General features: G+C 60.3%; 1 protein-coding gene across 2 annotated transcripts; it reads right to left on the bottom strand.

Moving 5' to 3' along the window:
* Positions 1–324: 324 nt before the first annotated feature.
* Positions 325–13,186, bottom strand: LOC140906258 (riboflavin transporter 2-like). Of its 2 annotated transcripts, none has more exons than XM_073329877.1 (4): positions 13,071–13,186; positions 6,453–7,268; positions 5,471–5,594; positions 325–5,250 (listed from the first exon to the last, which is right to left on the bottom strand). In XM_073329877.1, exons 1-4 carry the CDS (start codon positions 13,181–13,183, stop codon positions 5,038–5,040), a joined length of 1,266 nt encoding a protein of 421 aa, XP_073185978.1. In that variant the 5' UTR covers positions 13,184–13,186; the 3' UTR covers positions 325–5,037. The 2 variants fall into 2 exon arrangements, with proteins under 2 accessions (XP_073185978.1, XP_073185977.1); XM_073329876.1 differs by having other exon boundaries at positions 6,261–7,268; positions 13,071–13,184.
* Positions 13,187–18,940: the final 5,754 nt, after the last annotated feature.

Here is an 18,940-nt window from a genome sequence, read left to right as displayed (position 1 = left end):
GATCCTGTGCTCTACTCGGGGCTAGATCGAGAGTTGCCTCTCCCCTTGTGGGTTCCCGTACCAGCTGCTCCAAGAAGCAGTCATTTAAAGTATCGAGACATTTTGTCTCTGCATTTCATCCTGAGGTGACATGTACCCAGTCCATATGGAGATAATTGAAATCCCCCACTATTATTGAGTTCTTTATTTTGATAGCCTCTCTAATCTCCCTTAGCATTTCATCATCACTGTCACTGTCCTGGTCAGGTGGTCGATAATAGATCCCTACTGTTATATTCTTAGTAGAGCCTGGAATTACTATCCATAGAGATTCTATGGAACATGTGGATTCATTTAAGATTTTTATTTCATTTGATTCTACATTTTCTTTCACATATAGTGACACTCCCCCCTCTCCCCGCAATGACCTGTTATGTCCTGTTCTCCCCAAAGGCTCTTACACAAATTAAGTTGTCATGGGATAGGAGGGAAGATCCTTTCATGGATTGAGAACTGGTTAAAAGACAGGGAACAAAAGGGAGGAATAAACGGTAAATTTTCAGAATGGAGTGGGGTAACTCGTGGTGTTCCCCAAGGGTCAGTCCTAGGACCAGTCCTATTCAACTTATTCATAAATGATCTGGAGAAAGGGGTAAACAGTGAGGTCGCAAGGTTTGCAGATGATACTAAACTGCTCAAGATAGTGAAGACCAAAGATGACTGTGAAGAATTTCAAAAAGATCTCACAAAACTAAGTGATTGGGCAACAAAATGGCAAATGAAATTTAATGTGGATAAATGTAAAGTAATGCCCATTGGAAAATATAACCCCAACTATACATACAATATGATGAGGGCTAATTTAGCTACAACTAATCAGGAGAAAGATCTTGGAGTCATTGTGGATAGTTCTCTGAAGAACATTGTGGATAGTTCTCTGAAGCTCTCCACGCAGTGTGCAGTCGCAGTCAAAAAAGCAAACGGGATGTTAGGAATCATTAAAAAAGGGACAGAGAATAAGATAGAGAATATCTTATTGCCCTTATATAAATCCATGGTATGCCCACATCTTGAATACTGCGTATAGATGTGGTCCCCTCATCTCAAAAAAGATATACGGGCATTAGAAAAGGTTCAGAAAAGGGCAACTAAAATGACGAGAGGGTTGGAACGGGTCCCATATGAGGAGAGATTAAAGAGGCCAGGACTTTTCAGCTTGGAAAAGAGGAGACGAAGGGGGGGTATGATAGAGGTCCACAAAATCATGAGTGGTGTGGAGAAAGTGAATAAGGAAAAGTCATTTACTTGTTCCCATAACACAAGAACGAGGGGCCACCAAATGAAATTAATGGGCAGCAGGTTTAAAACAAATAAAAGGAAGTTCTTCTTCACTCAGCGCACAGTCAACCTGTGGAACTCCTTGCCTGAGGAGGTTGTGAAGGCTAGGACTATAACAGGTTTAAAAGAGAACTGGATAAATTCATGGAGGTTAAGCCCATTAATGGCTATTAGCCAGGATGGGTAAGGAATGGTGTCCCTAGCCTCTGTTTGTCAGAGGGTGGAGATGGATCGCAGGAGAGAGATCACTTGATCATTACCTGTTAGGTTCACTGCCTCTGGGGCACCTGGAATTGGCCACTGTCGGTAGACAGGATACTGGGCTGAATGGACCTTTGGTCTGACCCAGTTTGGCCGTTCTTATGTTCTTATGAGAAGATTGATGGGGCTGCTTTGCTGTTTCTCTAGGGTCTCCCACCCCCTCCAAGCGGCTGAGCCCCTCTTCCCTCGTGCACCGCCTGGAGGCCCTGCCACGTGGCCCCCTGCGGGGCCCCCCCCTCATGTGTCATCCCCCCTCCCCCCTGTCTCTGGCTGAAAGTGCTGACCGTGCCCTGAGGATGTGGGCAAGTCCCTGTTACCCGCATACTCTAGGGCACCCCACCTTTACGGTTCTGTGGGCTCAAGGCATAACCTGCTTCATTTAGGCACCGCCCCCCCTTACCCCGTTCCTAGGGCTCAGGACATTCTCTTCTGTGGGTTTGTGGAGCCTTTTCCCAGAGAAAGAGCCTCACACAGTAATAACCCTAACCTCTATTGATTACCAGTCACCACAACAGAACACACATGCTGAGCACACAACGCTCCCCGCTCCCAAGGAGACCGGAGCTTTCCCTGGTGGCCAGTCAGGATCAGGTCATCCGGGGACTCCAGTTTCTGCCCGGTGTCACGGGCTGGGTGCCGAGGTCTGGCACCTCTGCTCTTGGGCCGTGTCCTGGAGTTGGTCCCAAAGCACTTCCTTGTGGACCCCAGTTCATACAGCGAAACTTGAGTCCTGCGTAGCTGGGCCTTCACCCGTCATTTTAAAGTACAAGACAGTACTTCTCACCAGTCCTAGCCCCTTCAGACCCCACCACCTTGGCTGACTTACACCTTGCAAGACTAGCCACGCAACAGACAGAACCAAGCAAGGAACCAGCCAGCCAGACCCTACAGAGAAACCCTGGAGAAGTGGGGACCGTGAAGGCAGAACAATAGAAGGGGGGATTTGACAGTCACAGCTGGTGAGACGTGGGTCCTTGCCAGACAGGAGGCTTCAAGCAACGTTTTCTGTAAACATCTTAAGATCTGTTTTTAACTCTGGTGGCGCTGGGTCCTGCTAGGGCATGGTGTGATGTGCTTTAGAGGGAATGTGAGGCTGTGAATTTCTGCTTCTTAGCTCATGGCTGCTGCTGCTTACGGGTTCTTGGGCTCTGGGGGCCGCCTGCTCCCTGGGCGCCGAGGCAGGGGAGAGACGTCCTGCAGGACCCTGCTCACCTGCTGCCGGGCCATGCCTGGGCCACTTGCTTCTGCCCTTAGATCCCTGAAGGGGAAGGGGGGCTGGGTGTCTTCAGGGAGCGTCACCCCAAAATCCTTTGCACCAGCTGCCCTCCCTTCCTGTGACACACTGTACCTCAGAAGGACACTGAACCCCCCTAGTCATCATTCCTACATGGCTGTGATAGTCCAGACAAAGCACCCATGTAAGGTATCATAGGAAAAGTCAAGAGCTGCTGAAACCAGTTGTTCTATTTCAATAGGTGTATCATTAGTGTGTACCCAGGTATGCGATTGTGCTGTATGAGTGTTACCAAAACGAGCCGTAAGGTTCCTAGTTACCGGCAAAGGATCCCTGCCCCGGGCGGGGTTGACCAGTGACCACCCATTAATCAAATGTGTGACTCAACTGCCCAAGCACCACACAATGGGAACTGATCGGTCACCGTGACTCGGGGCCCAGCAGGGCTGGCTTCTGCCAGGCACATGGGCCAAAGGTACAAAATAAGGAACAGTTGCAGCATGAGGAGCCTTTGTCCACCCCCATGCCCCCCGCCCCACACTGGAAACAACTGGGATGCCGAGAAGATGAAGCTCATCGGAGGGTACTGGTTCAGACGTCAGGAGGGACGTCTGAGCGTTAAGGACTGTAACCGGCAGTGGGGTGAGGACATGCTTCTTTCCAATGCTCTTTAGTTTATAGAATTTAGACTGGGCACTTATTTTCTTCTCTTTGGAAACCATCTCTGTCCTTTTCTGCCTGCCACTTATAACCACTTAAAATCGATCTTTCTGGAGTTAATAAACGTGTTTTATATTTTAACTAAAACCGTGTATTTTGCTTGAAGTGCTGGGGAAACTTCTGCTTAGTATCCAAAAACTGGTGCGTGTCCTCGCCACGTTGAAGGAGCGGGCGGGCTGGGTTATAAACTTACACTGGTCAGGCTTGTGATCAGGGCAGGATGGTACAGCTCTGGGGGCAACTGGCTGGAGTCTCTCTGCTGTTAGCTCATAAGTGGCTGGGAGAAGCAGTCATGTAACTCAGCTGGACATGTCCCTGCCTGTGGATGGCGGGGTGAGTTCAGGACCTGGCGGGGTTTGCAGCTTGCCACAGCCTCACCATGTGAGAGGGAGCCCCAGTGAGTAAGCCAGAGAGCTTAGTGGTACCACAGTACCACTTTGCAGCATCCCAGGGAACCCATCACGCTCCCCCTTTGAATCACCCGAGCCACAACAATGGCCTCTGGGAGCTTCTTTGGGAACCTGCCAGCTGGATTGGACACAGAAGGGGAGCCAAACTTCTACCCAGGAATCAATGCACCTCACTGGGGAGTTGTTGGGGTCACCCCTTCCCCCCAACATGGTCACCCAGCCTTTCCTACGACCCACACTAAGAGCAACCTGCTGCCCTGCTTGGTGCTAGCTGCCCACAGGGGGTGGGCTGCCTAGCAGGGAATGGCTCGAGCACACGTAGGCAGGAGGATTAGAACTGGGGCCCTTCGGTTTCACAGCACAGAATTCTGCTGTCTGAGCTAGAGGAGTCACTCTGGTCATGGGCTGCTGCAGCAGTAGTAGGCTCTTATCCTCTGTGGCCCAGCAGCTAGAGGGGACAAACACCCTGACCAATGGGTTTCATACACCTCACACCTGGTGACCTTTAGTCTAAGCGGGGAGGCCAGGCCCCACTGTCCATTTCAGGACAGGCTGAGGGAGGGCGGCGGGCTGGGGAGCAGGGTCCAGTCCTTACCTGCTCTGGGGCAGCACAGTTGGTCCCAGCCCATCCTGGCTCTGATGTTTCAAACCCCCCGGGGGAAGTGGGAGTTGTTTCCTGGAGCAGCTTTTACCAGGCAGCTCAGCAGCTGACCAAGAGCAGCCCGGTGACACGTTCCGGTACCCAGGTGATGGGGATCTCTGAAGACACTGGGCTGCTCCTGTCATCTTGCACAGCAGCGGGTGGCAGGACTCCTGGGTTCTATTCCCATCTCAGCCACTGACTTGCTGGGTGACCTTGGGCAAGTCCCTTCACCTCCCAGTGCCTCAGTTTCCCCATGTGTAAAATGGACATAATCCTGATCTACCAGGGGGTTAATGGAGCATCACCAGTAGCTGATAGCAGTATAGGGCTGATGATGCTGGATGGCGCAGTTCATTCAGCAGAGGGCGGTGGTGCAGTGCCAGTAGGAGGAGTGTTCCCGGGGAAGCCCCGTCTGGGCCCGCGAGTGAGCGCTGAGGCTGGACGCACGGAGCTCAGCTGGGGCAGCGGGTGTTGCAGGGGTCTCCGGAGTGGAAGAGGCTGTAGACGCTGACCAGCGGGAACATGGTGAGGGCCCCCAGCATGGAGCCCAGCTGCACCACGGCCCCGCACCACACCAGGGCGCTGTGCCCCTCGTCCCGCAGGATCACGCCGATCATCAGCTTCACGTAGGACAGCGAGCCCACGAAGAGAACCCAGCACAGCACCTGGGCAGGGGAGAGCGCGGCACGTCAGGCAGGCCCAGCCCTGGCCTCCCAACGCGGCCCCTATGGGGGCACCAAGCAGGCTACTCATCCCGGGCCTGGGGGTGGGGGACGGGGGGCAGTGGGACTGCGCAGCTGCCTGCCGACGCCAGGGACCCGTGGCGGAGTCGGGATCCCTTGGCCGAAGGGCAGAGGGCCGGAGCGGGGGCTTGCGCTGACTTACGACGAGCACCACCCCGGCGTGGCTGTGCAGCAGGGGCGGGCATGGGCTCAGCACCGCCATGGCCATGAGGTAGCAGCCGAACCCGGAGCCCGCCGCGGACAGGAGGCCGAGCGTCAGCAAACACCTGGGGGGCAAAGCACCGGGGGGCGAAGGGAGAAGCGTCAGTTAGCCCCAGTGACCCCAGCCCCTACCCCAGGCCCTGCCCCACCATGATACCCACCTGCCCCAACTCCCAGGCCCTGACCCCCAGTGATGCCAGCCCCTACCCGCAGACCCCCGGGTCCTGCTCCCCTGCCCTCCGTGATGCCTGCCTGCCCCAGGTCCCCCAGACCTCCAGGCCCTGCCCCCGCCCGTGATACCTGCCTGCCCCAGCTCCCCCAGCCTGCCCCAGACCCCCAGGTCCTGCCCCCCCATGATAGCTGTCTGCTCCAGCTCCCCCAGCTCCCCCAGGCAGCCTACCCCAACCCCCACGCCCTGACTCGCAGTGACCCCAGACCCTATCCCCAGGCCATGACCCCCCCGTGATACCCGCCTGTCCCAGCTCCCCAGTGACGCCAGCCTGCCCCAACCCCCACCCAGAGTGGTGCCAGTCTCCCCTCAGCCCTCTTGGTGACCCTGGACCATCCGGGCACCCTCTGCAGCAGGGGCATTAAACTCAGCTCCTGCAGCTGCCCAGCCCGGTGCCAAGCCACGTGCTCCTGGTGCCATGGGAGGGCAGCTCCGGTGGCCGGGTGTGGGGCGCCCCCCAGCTGGGGGAGCAGCACGTCTGCGTGGCCGCCGGGACGCCCACCTGTTGGGCAGGAACATGCCGATGAAGCAGGCGAGTGGGTTGGCCATGGCGGCCAGCGTGGCCGAGAGGTGGTAGGCTGAGTTGCCGTAGGGCAGGCAGGAGTAGGACTGCACTGCGGGCAGCACCGCATTGGTCAGCGCGTTGACCCAGGCCAGCACCAGGAAGATGTAGGCCACCTGGGGCCAGGAGTACCTGCCGGTGCCGAAGTAGCTGTTGAGCCAGCAGCTCTCGCTGGGGCTGACCGTGGGCTGCTCCTCCACCACGGCCTGCAGGCCCGAGCCTGCCTCCACCCGGGCCTGGGCCCGGAACCGCTCCTTGGCCCGCTCCTGCCGGGCGGCCGGGAGGTGGTTGAGCAGGACGAAGGCGGCAAGACACAGGCCCATCATGCCGCCGAGGAAGAGGAAGAAGAAGCGAATGGAGAACCTGGCCGGCTGGTACTCCGTCCGCAGCCCCGTGCCCGATGCGTTCCCCGCCAGGCTGCCGTTCACACACCGGGCCACCCCCACCCCCTGGGCCAGGGCCACCAGGCCGGGCACCAGGCCGCTCAGCCCCTCGCCCACAAAGTAGGTGGTCAGGTACCGGGCCCGGAATCGCAACATGAAGGGCAGGAAGGTGACGGAGGAGGTACAGTCCACCAGGGAGAGGAAGAAGAGAAGGATGAGGAGGGCGGTGCTGTGGGCTGCGCCCCCCACCACGCTGGTCTCCTGCCAGAAGAAGGCCAGCAGGACGCAGGCCAGCGCCCCGAGGCTGATGATGGTGTAGAGGATGCCGGCCTCGCTGAGCTGCCCGGGCTGGAGGTGGTGCATGAGAGTGACGAAGAGCGGCCCCACGTTGGCGAACTGGATCAGCACCGTGAGGTAGGACGGCAGGTACCAGCCCTCCGGCACCTGGGGCACAAGGAGGGGCAGCTCCACCCACATGCCGTTGATGGCCACCCACGAGCCCGTGCCCAGGAGGCAGGCGAGGATGTGCACCACCAGTGCCATGGCTTCCGCCGGCACGCTGGGCCTGAGAGCCAAACAGAGAGGGAGGCATTAAATCAGAGCGGCGGGCATGCGGCCAGGGCCCCGGGGTGGGGGCACAGCTGCAGGCCCAGCACAGGGCCAGGACAGGGGCTCCCTGGAAAGCCAGCGCAGCAGCCTGGATGTGACCCCAAAGCCGGATAACCCCCTGCTGCCCCCACAAAGCCAGGGTAAACCCCCACCATCACCTCCTCGCACCTGTGTACCACGCCCTGCCCCTCAAGACAGGGTAACCCCCAGCACCACCAGATAACCCCCTGCCCCCTCCCAAAGCTGGGGCAACCCCCTGCCAGCCCCCAAAGCCGGGGTACCCCCCACCATCAACTCCTCCCATCTGTGCACCACGCCCTGCCCCTCCAAGCCAGGGTAACCCCCAGCACCACCTCCTCCTGCCTGCGTGCCATGCTCGACCTCCCCCCACAACCCCAAGGCAGCAAGGAGCAGCGAGCTTCCCAATGGGACCAGCCTTGGGAAGCCCAGTCCCAGGGATGCACGCACACCCCAACGCACGGACATGCGCAGCATGTGCGGCACACACACACAGAGACACACGTGCGTGCACACCCCCAGAGACACACACACACACAGAGACACACATGCGTGCACACCCCCACAGGCACACACACAGGGGTGTGCACGCACGTGTGTCTCTGTGTGTGTGCCTCTGGGGGTGTGCACACATGTGTTTCTCTGTGTGTGTGTGTGTCTCTGGGGGTGTGCACGCACATGTGTCTCTGTGTGTGGGTCTGTGTGTGTGTGTGTCTCTGGGGGTGTGCACACACATGTGTCTGTGTGTGTGTGTGTGTCTCTGGGGGTGTGCACGCATGTGTGTCTCTGTGTGTGTGTGTGCACACACGTGTGTCTCTGGGGGTGTGCACGCACGTGTGTCTCTGTGTGTGTGCACACACGTGTGTCTCTGGGGGTGTGCATGCACATGTGTGTGTGTCTCTGGGGGTGTGTGTCTCTGGGGGTGTGCACGCACGTGTGTGTGTGTCTCTGTGTGCGCGCGCCTCTGGGGCTGTGCACGCACGTGTGTGTGTGTGCGTGCCTCTGGGGGTGTGCACGCACATGTGTCTGTGTGAGTGTGTGTGTGTGTGCGCACGCATGTGTGTCTCTGTGTCTGTGCCTCTGGGGGTGTGCACGCACGTGTGTCTGTGTGTGTGTGTGCACGCACGTGTGTCTCTGGCAGTGTGCCTCTGGGGGTGTGCACGCACATGTGTCTGAGTGTGTGTGTGCACGCACGTGTGTCTCTCTGTGTGTGCCTCTGGGGGGTGTGCACGCACGTGTGTCTGTGTGTGTGTGTGTGTCTGGGGGTGTGCACGCACATGTGTCTGTGTGTCTGTGTGTGTGCATGCCTCTGGGGGTGTGCACGTGCGTGTGTCTGTGTGTGTGTGCCTGTGGGGGTGTGCACACACACGTGTGTGTGTGCCTCTGGGGGTGTGCACACACGTGTGTCTCTGTGTGTGTGTGCGTGTGTGTGTGCATGCCTCTGGGGGTGGAGGCACACACACACACGTGCGCACACACCCCCACAGACACACAGAGACACATGTGCGTGCACACCCCCAGAGGCACGCACACACACACGCACACACACATGTGCGTGCACACACACACTCAGACACATGTGCGTGCACACCCCCAGAGGCACACTGCCAGAGACACACGTGCGTGCACACACACACAGACACACGTGCGTGCACACCCCCAGAGGCACACACACACACGCACACACACACACACACAAGCACACGTGTGTGCACACCCCCAGAGGCACACACACACACGCACACACACACACACACAAGCACACGTGTGTGCACACCCCCAGAGGCACACACACACAGACACACGTGCATGCACACACACACACACACAGACACACGTGCGTGCACACCCCCAGAGGCACACACACAGAGACACACGTGTGTGCACACACACACACAGACACATGTGTGCGCACACCCCCAGAGGCACACACACAGAGACACACGTGCGTGCACACCCCGAGACACACACACACAGAGACACACGTTCGTGCACACCCCCAGAGACACACACACACAGACACACGTGCGTGCACACCCCCAGAGGCACACACACAGAGACACATGTGCGTGCACACCCCCAGAGACACACACACACACAGAGACACACGTGCATGCACACACACACTCAGACACATGTGCGTGCACACCCCCAGAGGCACACTGCCAGAGACACACGTGTGTGCACACACACACACACGTGCGTGCACACCCCCAGAGGCACACACAGAGAGACACACGTGCATGCACACACACACTCAGACACATGTGCGTGCACACCCCCAGAGGCACACTGCCAGAGACACACGTGCGTGCGCACACACACACACACACTCACACGTGCGTGCACACCCCCATAGGCACGCACACACACACACGTGCGTGCACACCCCCAGAGACACACACATGTGTGTACACACCCCCAGAGACACACGTGTGTGCACACACACACAGAGACACATGTGCGTGCACACCCCCAGAGACACACGTGTGTGCAGACACACACACAGAGACACACGTGCGTGCACACCCCCAGAGACACACACACACACACAGACACATGTGCGTGCACACCCCCAGAGACACACACACACACAGACACACACACACACAGAGACACACGTGTGTGCACACCCTCAGAGACACACACATAGAGACACACGTGCGTGCACACCCCCAGAGGCACACACACAGAGACACACGTGTGTGCACACCCCCAGAGGCACACACACAGAGACACACGTGTGTGCACACACACACAGAGACACACGTGCGTGCACACCCCAGAGACACACACAGAGACACACGTGTGTGCACACACACACAGACACACGTGCGTGCACACCCCCAGAGGCACACACACAGAGACACACGTGCGTGCACACCCCCAGAGGCACACACACAGAGACACATGTGTGTGCAGACACACACACAGAGACACACGTGCGTGCATACCCCCAGATGCACACACACACACACACACTGTGTGTACACCCCCAGAGGCACGCACACGCACACACACACACAGATACACGTGCGTGCACACCCCCAGAGACACACACACAGAGACACACGTGCGTGCACACCCCCAGAGGCACGCACACACACACACGCACACACACACACACATATGCGTGCACACCCCCAGAGGCACACGGACACACACACAGACACACACACAGACACATGTGCGTGCACACCCCCAGACACACACACACACACACAGACACACGTGCGTGCACACCCCCACAGAGACACCCACACGCCCCCGGCCCTGTAATAAGTGACCACAGCTCGGTTAGGCTTTAACTCCTGCTCTGGGGCTGCAGGCAGCTCCCAGGGAGTCGCTACGCTCAGCATTGAATTCCTGGGCCAAGGTCCGGCCATTGGGGTCACCCGTTTGGCTCGACCCTCTCACGGGGCTGAGCAGAGCCAGCGGCCAGGACCGGCCAAGATTAACCCTCCTTTTCCAGCTGCTCCCGCGCTCTGGGAAGGGTCACAAAGGATTCCAGGGACGCCTGGCACGGCCCGGGGGCTGCAGGTCTGGTGGGGGGGGGAGCGGCCTAGTGACCCCTTGACGCTGTAGCGCTCAATTAACCCTTCATTACGACGCTGCTCATCGTCCCCGAGCCCTGTGGGACGACTCGTGCTGCCCTTTCCTTGGGCTGCCCCAGGGCTCTGTGTCCAGCTTACACCCAGGCTGGCAGCTTTGATCTGTGTTTCTGCAGCACCTTGCACAAGGGGGGCCTGGCCCAGGAGTGGGGGGTGTCTTGAGCCCTTCTCCCCGTGGGGGGAGCCAGGGTGCGTGTGGGAAGCCCTCCCCCAGGCAGCACATGACTGCCAGCTTCTGCCTGCTCCCCTCCACCCCTGCAGTCCCCCCCAACACTGAGCGAGCCTGGGATGTGACCCAAGGGGGGGCAAGACCTCCCCTCCTCACTGTGCACCCCCCGTTCTCTGGCTGCTCAGTCTGCATCCAGCACACAACAGACACAGCTGGGCCCCTGGGGGGGGGCAGGGGGAGGGCTGGGCCCCAGGATCTGACTGACCCGAGGCAGAGTCCAGCACCTGGACCATCTGGGGCAATGCATGGGGCCAGCAGTCCGTTCCTGTCTTGTCAGATACTGTCACTCAGCTCCCCCGGCCTGGGGGATGGAGCTAAATCCCTGCTGGGAAAAGCCCCTGGTGGGTAAATGAGCTGCAGCCCCAGAGCTCAGAGGCAGGAAAGGCCCCGTGGGGGCTCATCTGTTCCTCCTCCAGGGGCAGGGCAGGCTTCCTGCTGCAGCCTGGTCTCTGGGGTCACGTTAGGCCCCAAGCAATGCGGGTCTCCCCTTCCCCTGGGGGATGAATCCCCACTGGGACGTGTCCAGCTAGTCAGCCCCAGTGTCCGTTCCCCCAGGTGCGTGTGCGGCGCCGGCAGCGTGAACGTGAGCGTGAGCACGAGGGGATTCTGGCTGGGGTCCCCGTGGGAGAGGGCTCTGCACCGTCACCCCTGGGCACCTTGTACCCTGTGCACTCACACGGGTCCCCACCCAGGGCTGGTGTCCCGCTGCGAGCTGGGGCTCTGCCCACGGGACAAATGGCTGCAATGCCGGTCCTCTGGCAGGCACCACCGCACACCCCCTGGGTCACCCGACAGGCGTCACCGCACACCCATCCACCTACGCACACACACACACCCCATGTCACCCGACAGGTGTCACCGCACACCCATCCACCTACGCACACACACACACACCATGTCACCCGACAGGCGTCATCACACACACACACACACACACACACCCCATGTCACCTGACAGGCGTCATCACACACACACACACACACACACCCCATGTCACCCGACAGGTGTCACCGCACACCCATCCACCTACGCACACACACACACCCCATGTCACCCGACAGGCGTCACCGCACACCCATCCACCTACACACACACACACACACCATGTCACCCGACAGGCGTCATCACACACACACACACACACCCCATGTCACCTGACAGGCGTCATCACACACACACACACACACACACCCCATGTCACCCGACAGGCGTCATCACACACACACACACACACACACACCATGTCACCCAACAGGCGTCATCACACACACACACACACACACACACACACACACACACACCATGTCACCCAACAGGCATCATATCTCTCTCTCTCGCACACACACACACAACCCCCCCATGTCAGTCAACAGGCATCATCACACAGACACACACACACATGCTCACAGACACAGCATGTCACTTGACTGGTGTCATCACACACACACACATGCACATGCACACCCACAGCAAATCACTTGACAGGTGTGATCACACACACACGTCACTCGACAGGCATCATCTCTCTCTCTCTCTCACACACACACACGTATACACCATGTCACCCAACACGCATCATCTCACACATACACACACACACGCATGCACACCACCGGCCATGTCACCCGACAGGCATCATCACACACATACACACATGCCCATACACCCACCATGTCACCAGAGAGGTGTCATCACACACCCACCATGTCACCCGACAGGCATCTCTCTCTCTCTCTCACACACACACACGTATGTGCACAGGCAGACGCCGCCTGTTACACATTCCCGAAAAGCTCCCCCATCTCCCCTCTCTCCTCTTGCATCCCCGCCCTGTCCCTTGGCAGCCTGGCCCGGCTGCCCGCAGGTCCCCTCCCCGGCTGCTTTCCTGCCCTCTCCTACCTCGCAGAGCTGGCCTGTCCTCCCGCCCGCTGACTGCTCTGAGCTGGAAGTGGAAGGCTCGGGGCCCCGCCCTGCTGCCTTAGCCTTTCCTGGCTGCTCTGCCTACGTAACATGCTGCCCGGGGCAGTGGCAGAGATTGGCCCTCTGTTGGGCCGGGATGCTGCCCTGGAGGTGGGCAGGGGAGCGCGGGCTGCCCTGGCCCGTGTAACCGCCTGGCCCGGGGGGTTTATGGCTCTGGGGCCCAGCCGCAGCAGGGGTGAGGAGGGACGGAGCCCAGCCGGGGGATGGCATGAAGCCACTTCGCTCGGCGGGAGATGGAGGGGGCCGCAGAGGCACCTGGCCCAGCTGGTGAACCTGCCTCGGGTGAAATTAACTGGGCGCAGTGCATGTGACTCTCCTATGGGTCTGCCTGTGTCTGGCTGGTGTCTCTCCTCCTGGACTTAGATCAGAAGCTCTGTGGGGCAGGGGTGGGCTCTTTATTCTGGGGCTGTGCAGCACCGAATGCAGCGGGGGCCTGGGCCGTGGCTGGGGCTCCCAGGCGGAGCCAGAATCCACCTCACGCAGTGTGGAAGGACTGGTGCCAGGGCTGCAAGCTGGGCAAGAGCAGAATGAAGCTGCCCGTATCTGACCTTGGCCCCCTGGGGCAGACGTCCTGTGATACTGGCTGTAATGCCAGTGCACAGCCTCGCCCCCCACCCCCCGGAGCCCTGCCTCATTCAGTGCACAGCCCCCACCCCCCGGAGCCCTGCCTCATTCAGTGCACAGCCCCCACCCCCCAGAGCCCTGCCTCATTCAGTGCACAGCCCCCACCCCCCGGAGCCCTGCCTCATTCAGTGCACAGCCCCCACCCCCTGGAGCCCTGCCTCATTCAGTGCACAGCCCCCACCCCCCGGAGCCCTGCCTCATTCAGTGCACAGCCCCCACCCCCCGGAGCCCTGCCTCATTCAGTGCACAGCCCTCCCCCCAGAGCCCTGCCTCATTCAGTGCACAGGCCCCCCGGAGCCCTGCCTCATTCAGTGCACAGGCCCCACCCCCTGGAGCCCTGCCTCATTCAGTGCACAGCCCCCACCCCCCGGAGCCCTGCCTCATTCAGTGCACAGCCCTCCCCCCAGAGCCCTGCCTCATTCAGTGCACAGCCCCCCCAACCTTCAGAGACCTGCCTCATTCAGTGCACAGGCCCCCCGGAGCCCTGCCTCATTCAGTGCACAGGCCCCACCCCCCGGAGCCCTGCCTCATTCAGTGCACAGCCCCCACCCCCCGGAGCCCTGCCTCATTCAGTGCACAGCCCTCCCCCCCAGAGCCCTGCCTCATTCAGTGCACAGCCCCCCAACCTTCAGAGACCTGCCTCATTCAGTGCACAGGCCCCCCGGAGCCCTGCCTCATTCAGTGCACAGGCCCCACCCCCCGGAGCCCTGCCTCATTCAGTGCACAGCCCCCACCCCCCGGAGCCCTGCCTCATTCAGTGCACAGCCCTCCCCCCCAGAGCCCTGCCTCATTCAGTGCACAGCCCCCCAACCTTCAGAGACCTGCCTCATTCAGTGCACAGCCCTCCCCCCAGAGCCCTGCCTCATTCAGTGCTGGGGATCGTGGACACCCCAGCACTGCAGTGCCTGAAGGAAGCGCTGTGCATGAAGCCAGCATGGGGAGGGCTAACAGCATCGCTCTGGGTGCTCTCTGTGGCCAGCAGGCTCGAGAAGCACCTGTCCAGTCATTACGACCTAGCTTGGCTGTTTGCTGCCGCGAGGGGCCCCACGGGGACTAGCCCCATCCTCAGAGCTGGAGACAAGCCCTGGCGGGGCACTCACATGGCCAGTCAGCATTGCAGCAGGGCTGAGAAGCCGGAAGCCCCTGACCCCCCAGGCTGGACCCTGCTGCCGCCCCAGCCCATCGCACACTTGAGCCGGTGCCGGCAGCTGAGCCAGGACTGTTCCAGGGACAGGAGGTGGCTTTACTTGCTGGGATCCTGGGGGGCAAAGGTTCCTCTCCCGGGGGACACAGCTCGCTCATGCGTCAGCAGTGAGTCCCTGTGGCAGGGGCCGGTCGGTGCCCACAGCGGCTAAGGCAGGAAGAGGTGCCCAGCTTGGCATTGCAGAGCGGCCACGGGGCGGGTGGTGCCGCGCTCTGCCCAGGTGCAGCAGCTGCTCACACAGACCAGGCTGGGCAGGATTTGGCGGATAATCGGTGTCCATTTTTGAGCATATTTGGATTGATTTGGATTTCACAGCTGCGGGATATTCCGGGGAGCGTCAGACGATGATGGAACGACGGGGCAGATGCAGAACGTTAAATCCAGACCACCTGTAACACACACACCAGCACCATCACGTGTCAAATTCTCCCTCGGGCCCAGCCTCCAGCCACAGGATCCCACGTTCTCGAGCCGCAGCTGGACCATGCCCGGATCACCCAGGGAAATACTCTTCCCTGGCTTCATGCCTGTGCAGCGTAATGGAAATTCACCGATAAAAACCGGAGCCTTCCCCGCCCCGGAGAGCAGGCGGCTGCAGCACCCCCATGCCCCTGAGCACAGGCCCGTGGGTGCTGTGAGAGCCAGGCTGGCCCCGTGCCCAGGGAAGGCCCTGCAGGGAAACGGAAGCTCTCTCCCCCGCCTGGCACAGGTGGGAGCTGAGCTGGGATGAATCAGCAAAACAGCAGCTCAGCCCTGCGCATCCTGCTGTGCCCTCCCAGCCCCACCCCCCACCCCCGCCAGGGCACCCTGAGTCCCTTTCACAGTCCACCCCCCTTGGCATTAACGCTTTCCAGGCGGGCACATGGGGGAGGGCAATACTATTCTCCACTGAGTGCCCTCCTGCAGGGTGAGTGGGGGCATGGCCCAGCCGAGGGAGAGCTCCATGCAGAGGCCGGGAATAGACGCCCCAGGCAACAGAAACGGCACAGCCCCAGGGCCCACGCAGCTCTGCCGAGATGCCTAGTTCTGTTTTCTTGGCCTTCACAACATCCCCCGGCAAGGAGTTCCACAGGTTGACTGGGCGTTGCATGAAGCAATACCTCCTTTGGTTTGTTTTAATCCTGCTGCCTGTTAATTTCTTTGGGTGACCCCTAGTTCTTGTTATCAGAAGGGGTAAATAACACTTCCTTATTCACTTTCTCCACAGCAGTTCTGATTTTATAGACCTCTGTCATATCCCCCCTTACTCGTCTCTTTTCCAAGCTGAACAGTCCCGGTCTTATTAATCTCTCCTCATCCGGCTGCCGTTCCAGACCCCTCGTCATTTTTGTTGCCCTTTTCCAGTTCTAACGTTGCTTTTTTGAGCTGGGGCGACCAGCCCTGCCTGCCGTATCCAAAGCCTGGGCACAGCATGGCCTTGTATAGTGGCGTTATGGTAGGGGTGTCCAGGAGTGGCAGCCACAACCCTAGCCCCCAACCAGGGCAGGGGCAACCCAACCCTGGCATGGACGGGGCACACCTTGCATTCAAGAAGCTGAAGTTGCAGGACAGGAAAGCTTCACATTGGAGCTCCCTGCACGGAGCAGCATCCTCAGGCACCAGGCTGGCCACTCCTGAGGGCACGAGTTGTGGCCTTGACCACGCTCGGTGTGACACGAGCATCCAGGTCTCAGAGGGTACCAGGCAGCCAGCCCAGCTTGGGGCAGCCTTTTTTCAAAGGGGGGGGGGCTGGCATTGCCCCACGCAGCATGGGCACCATCAGTGACCGCTTCCATCGCCAGGGCTCCTGTCTTGCACCCCTGCAGTGGGTGAGAGGCGCTGCTTTCCCCAGACAGCCCGAGCACCTGGCTTGATTGCACAAGCCCAGCACCCTTGGGCTGGCGCTGCCTTGGCTGGGCCGGGAGGGCTGCTGGTGACTCAGGCTCTCCCCTCTGAGTCAGAGCAGAACCGACTGCACTGTGCCCACAGGCTGGGCCTGGAGCCTGCGAGCCGCTGTAATTCCCAGGGCCCGGAGCACCAGCCCCCTGCTGCCACAGCCAAATCCCAGCAGAGGGTTTTCTGTTTGGCTTATTTAACACCCCGTCGTTTCCAAGGATATGGGGTTCTTCCTTGGGCCCTGTTCTACACCAGTGCTGTGCCCCTGCCATGCTCCACCCCAGAGCTGGCTGGGTGTCAGCCCTGGAGTCCATGTGGCTGGAAGGAGCTGATTCCTCTGCGTCTCCCTCCAGGCTGGAGGAGCCCACTGGCCCCGTCAGGCGTGTTCAGAAGTCGGGCCTGAGCACTGCCAGCTGCTGGGGGGAGCGGTGGAAGGATGGAGCCGGCCCAGGGGAAGTGAGCTGAGCTCTAGGCACGTGTCAATGCGCAGCAGTTATGAAACTGGCCCAACCCTGACCCCAGCTCCCACAGAGGGGCAGGGGTGGGAGTGTTACCTACGCACTAGGGCTCTCTCCAGGGCCCAGGCCAGCGGCACACCACTCACACCCAGGCAGGTGCTTCTCCAGGCCCAGCACCAGGGCATCCGGATGCCACCAACCGATCTAAACTGCGCCCAGCTGAGAAGAGAAATGGGAGTGATCTGTCGGCTGGGGGTGAGAGAAGGGATGGCTTTGAAGAGCCCACAGAGGAAGAGACAAGGCCCAAAGCTAGACCCTGCCCGTGGCTCTGAGTACAGTGAGGCTGCGGGATCTCTTCTCTCTTGTGGCAGTGAGTTCCCCAGGCCAGACCCAGCTGTGGGGAAACTTCCATCTCCCGCACACACCAGCCTGGGCCTCTGGGCTGGCAGGTTCACTGGCACAGTGGAATGCAGCCCTGCCGGGAAGCCATGGTCTCAGGTATCTCTCCAACCGGCCCCGTTCAGCAGGGAACCAGAGTAGTGTGGGGCAGCAGGGGCCAGGGGAAACATTAACAAGGCAGCTCCCTCACCAGCTGGAATAAGCTGCAGGATCCAAGCCCAGCAGCCCCAGATGTGTGGGGCGCCCTGGCCAGCCCTGGGCCTGCAAGATGGGGCACAATCTTCTCCCCAGCCATGGAGGGGAGGAGCGGACAGATTCCCCCGCTGTTGGCCTCCGAGAACATGAAGGCTCCGGTAGTACCCAGAACCCTTGGCAAGGGACTTTGACTTCACACTCAAAGGGACTTTGGCCCCAGCCCTGCCCTACGCTATGCAGAGCACAGAACAGCCCCCAGGGCAGGCCTAGTCATGCGCCCCACTGCCTGAGCTGCCCAACAATCAGCCTTCCAGGCACCCTTCCCCATGCAGCAGGCAGGGACCAACATGGAGCTGCCTCCTGCCTCCCCCCCACCCCACCCCTGGTCCTGCAGCCTTCCTCCCCTCTTGAGCCAGCCCAGCTCCCCACCTCAGGCCACCTTCCCCAGGAGCTCCCCTCTACGGCCATTGCATCCCGGCAATGCTCTCCAGGACACGTCGCCCCCAAGGCTCTCAGGTCACGCAGCCCCCGTCACTTGTCCTCCTGGTGCCCCTGCTGCCTGGCTCCAGGCCCGGCACAGCCCTGTGCTTCACGTGCTCCCGAGATCACACCGGCTTGTGGAGAGCAGCTGCGGTTTGCCAGAGGCTGTAGCAATCTGAAGGCCGTAGAGCATTCCAGGAGCCGGCCCCAGGCCCAAACGCCCTCGTGGTGCGGCACGGCTGCTGCCTGCAGCTCCCTCCATCGCACGGACAAAGGGCGCACTGTTCTGCATGGACAGCGCCTGACGCTCAGCAGCCAGACCCACCCGAGGCCCAGAGCCGGGCCACGGCGCTGCCCCGGGGCATCACTAACTGGGGAGTGCTCACACCTGCGTGGGCCGCACGGGGGGCCCTGGCACCAGAGCACACTGCACCCCCCTGGAGCCAGGCTTCCTTCCTGCATGGGGCCTACACACAACTGCTGCTCAGGCGGGCCTGGCCCTCCAGTGGGGAGCCACCTCCACGGGGGCTGGCGCGCCTGGGCAGGTTGGAGGA

Source organism: Lepidochelys kempii, chromosome 2, assembly GCF_965140265.1.
Source record: "Lepidochelys kempii isolate rLepKem1 chromosome 2, rLepKem1.hap2, whole genome shotgun sequence".
Taxonomy (NCBI): Eukaryota; Metazoa; Chordata; order Testudines; family Cheloniidae; genus Lepidochelys; species Lepidochelys kempii.
This window is presented reverse-complemented; position numbering and strand designations above follow the sequence as displayed.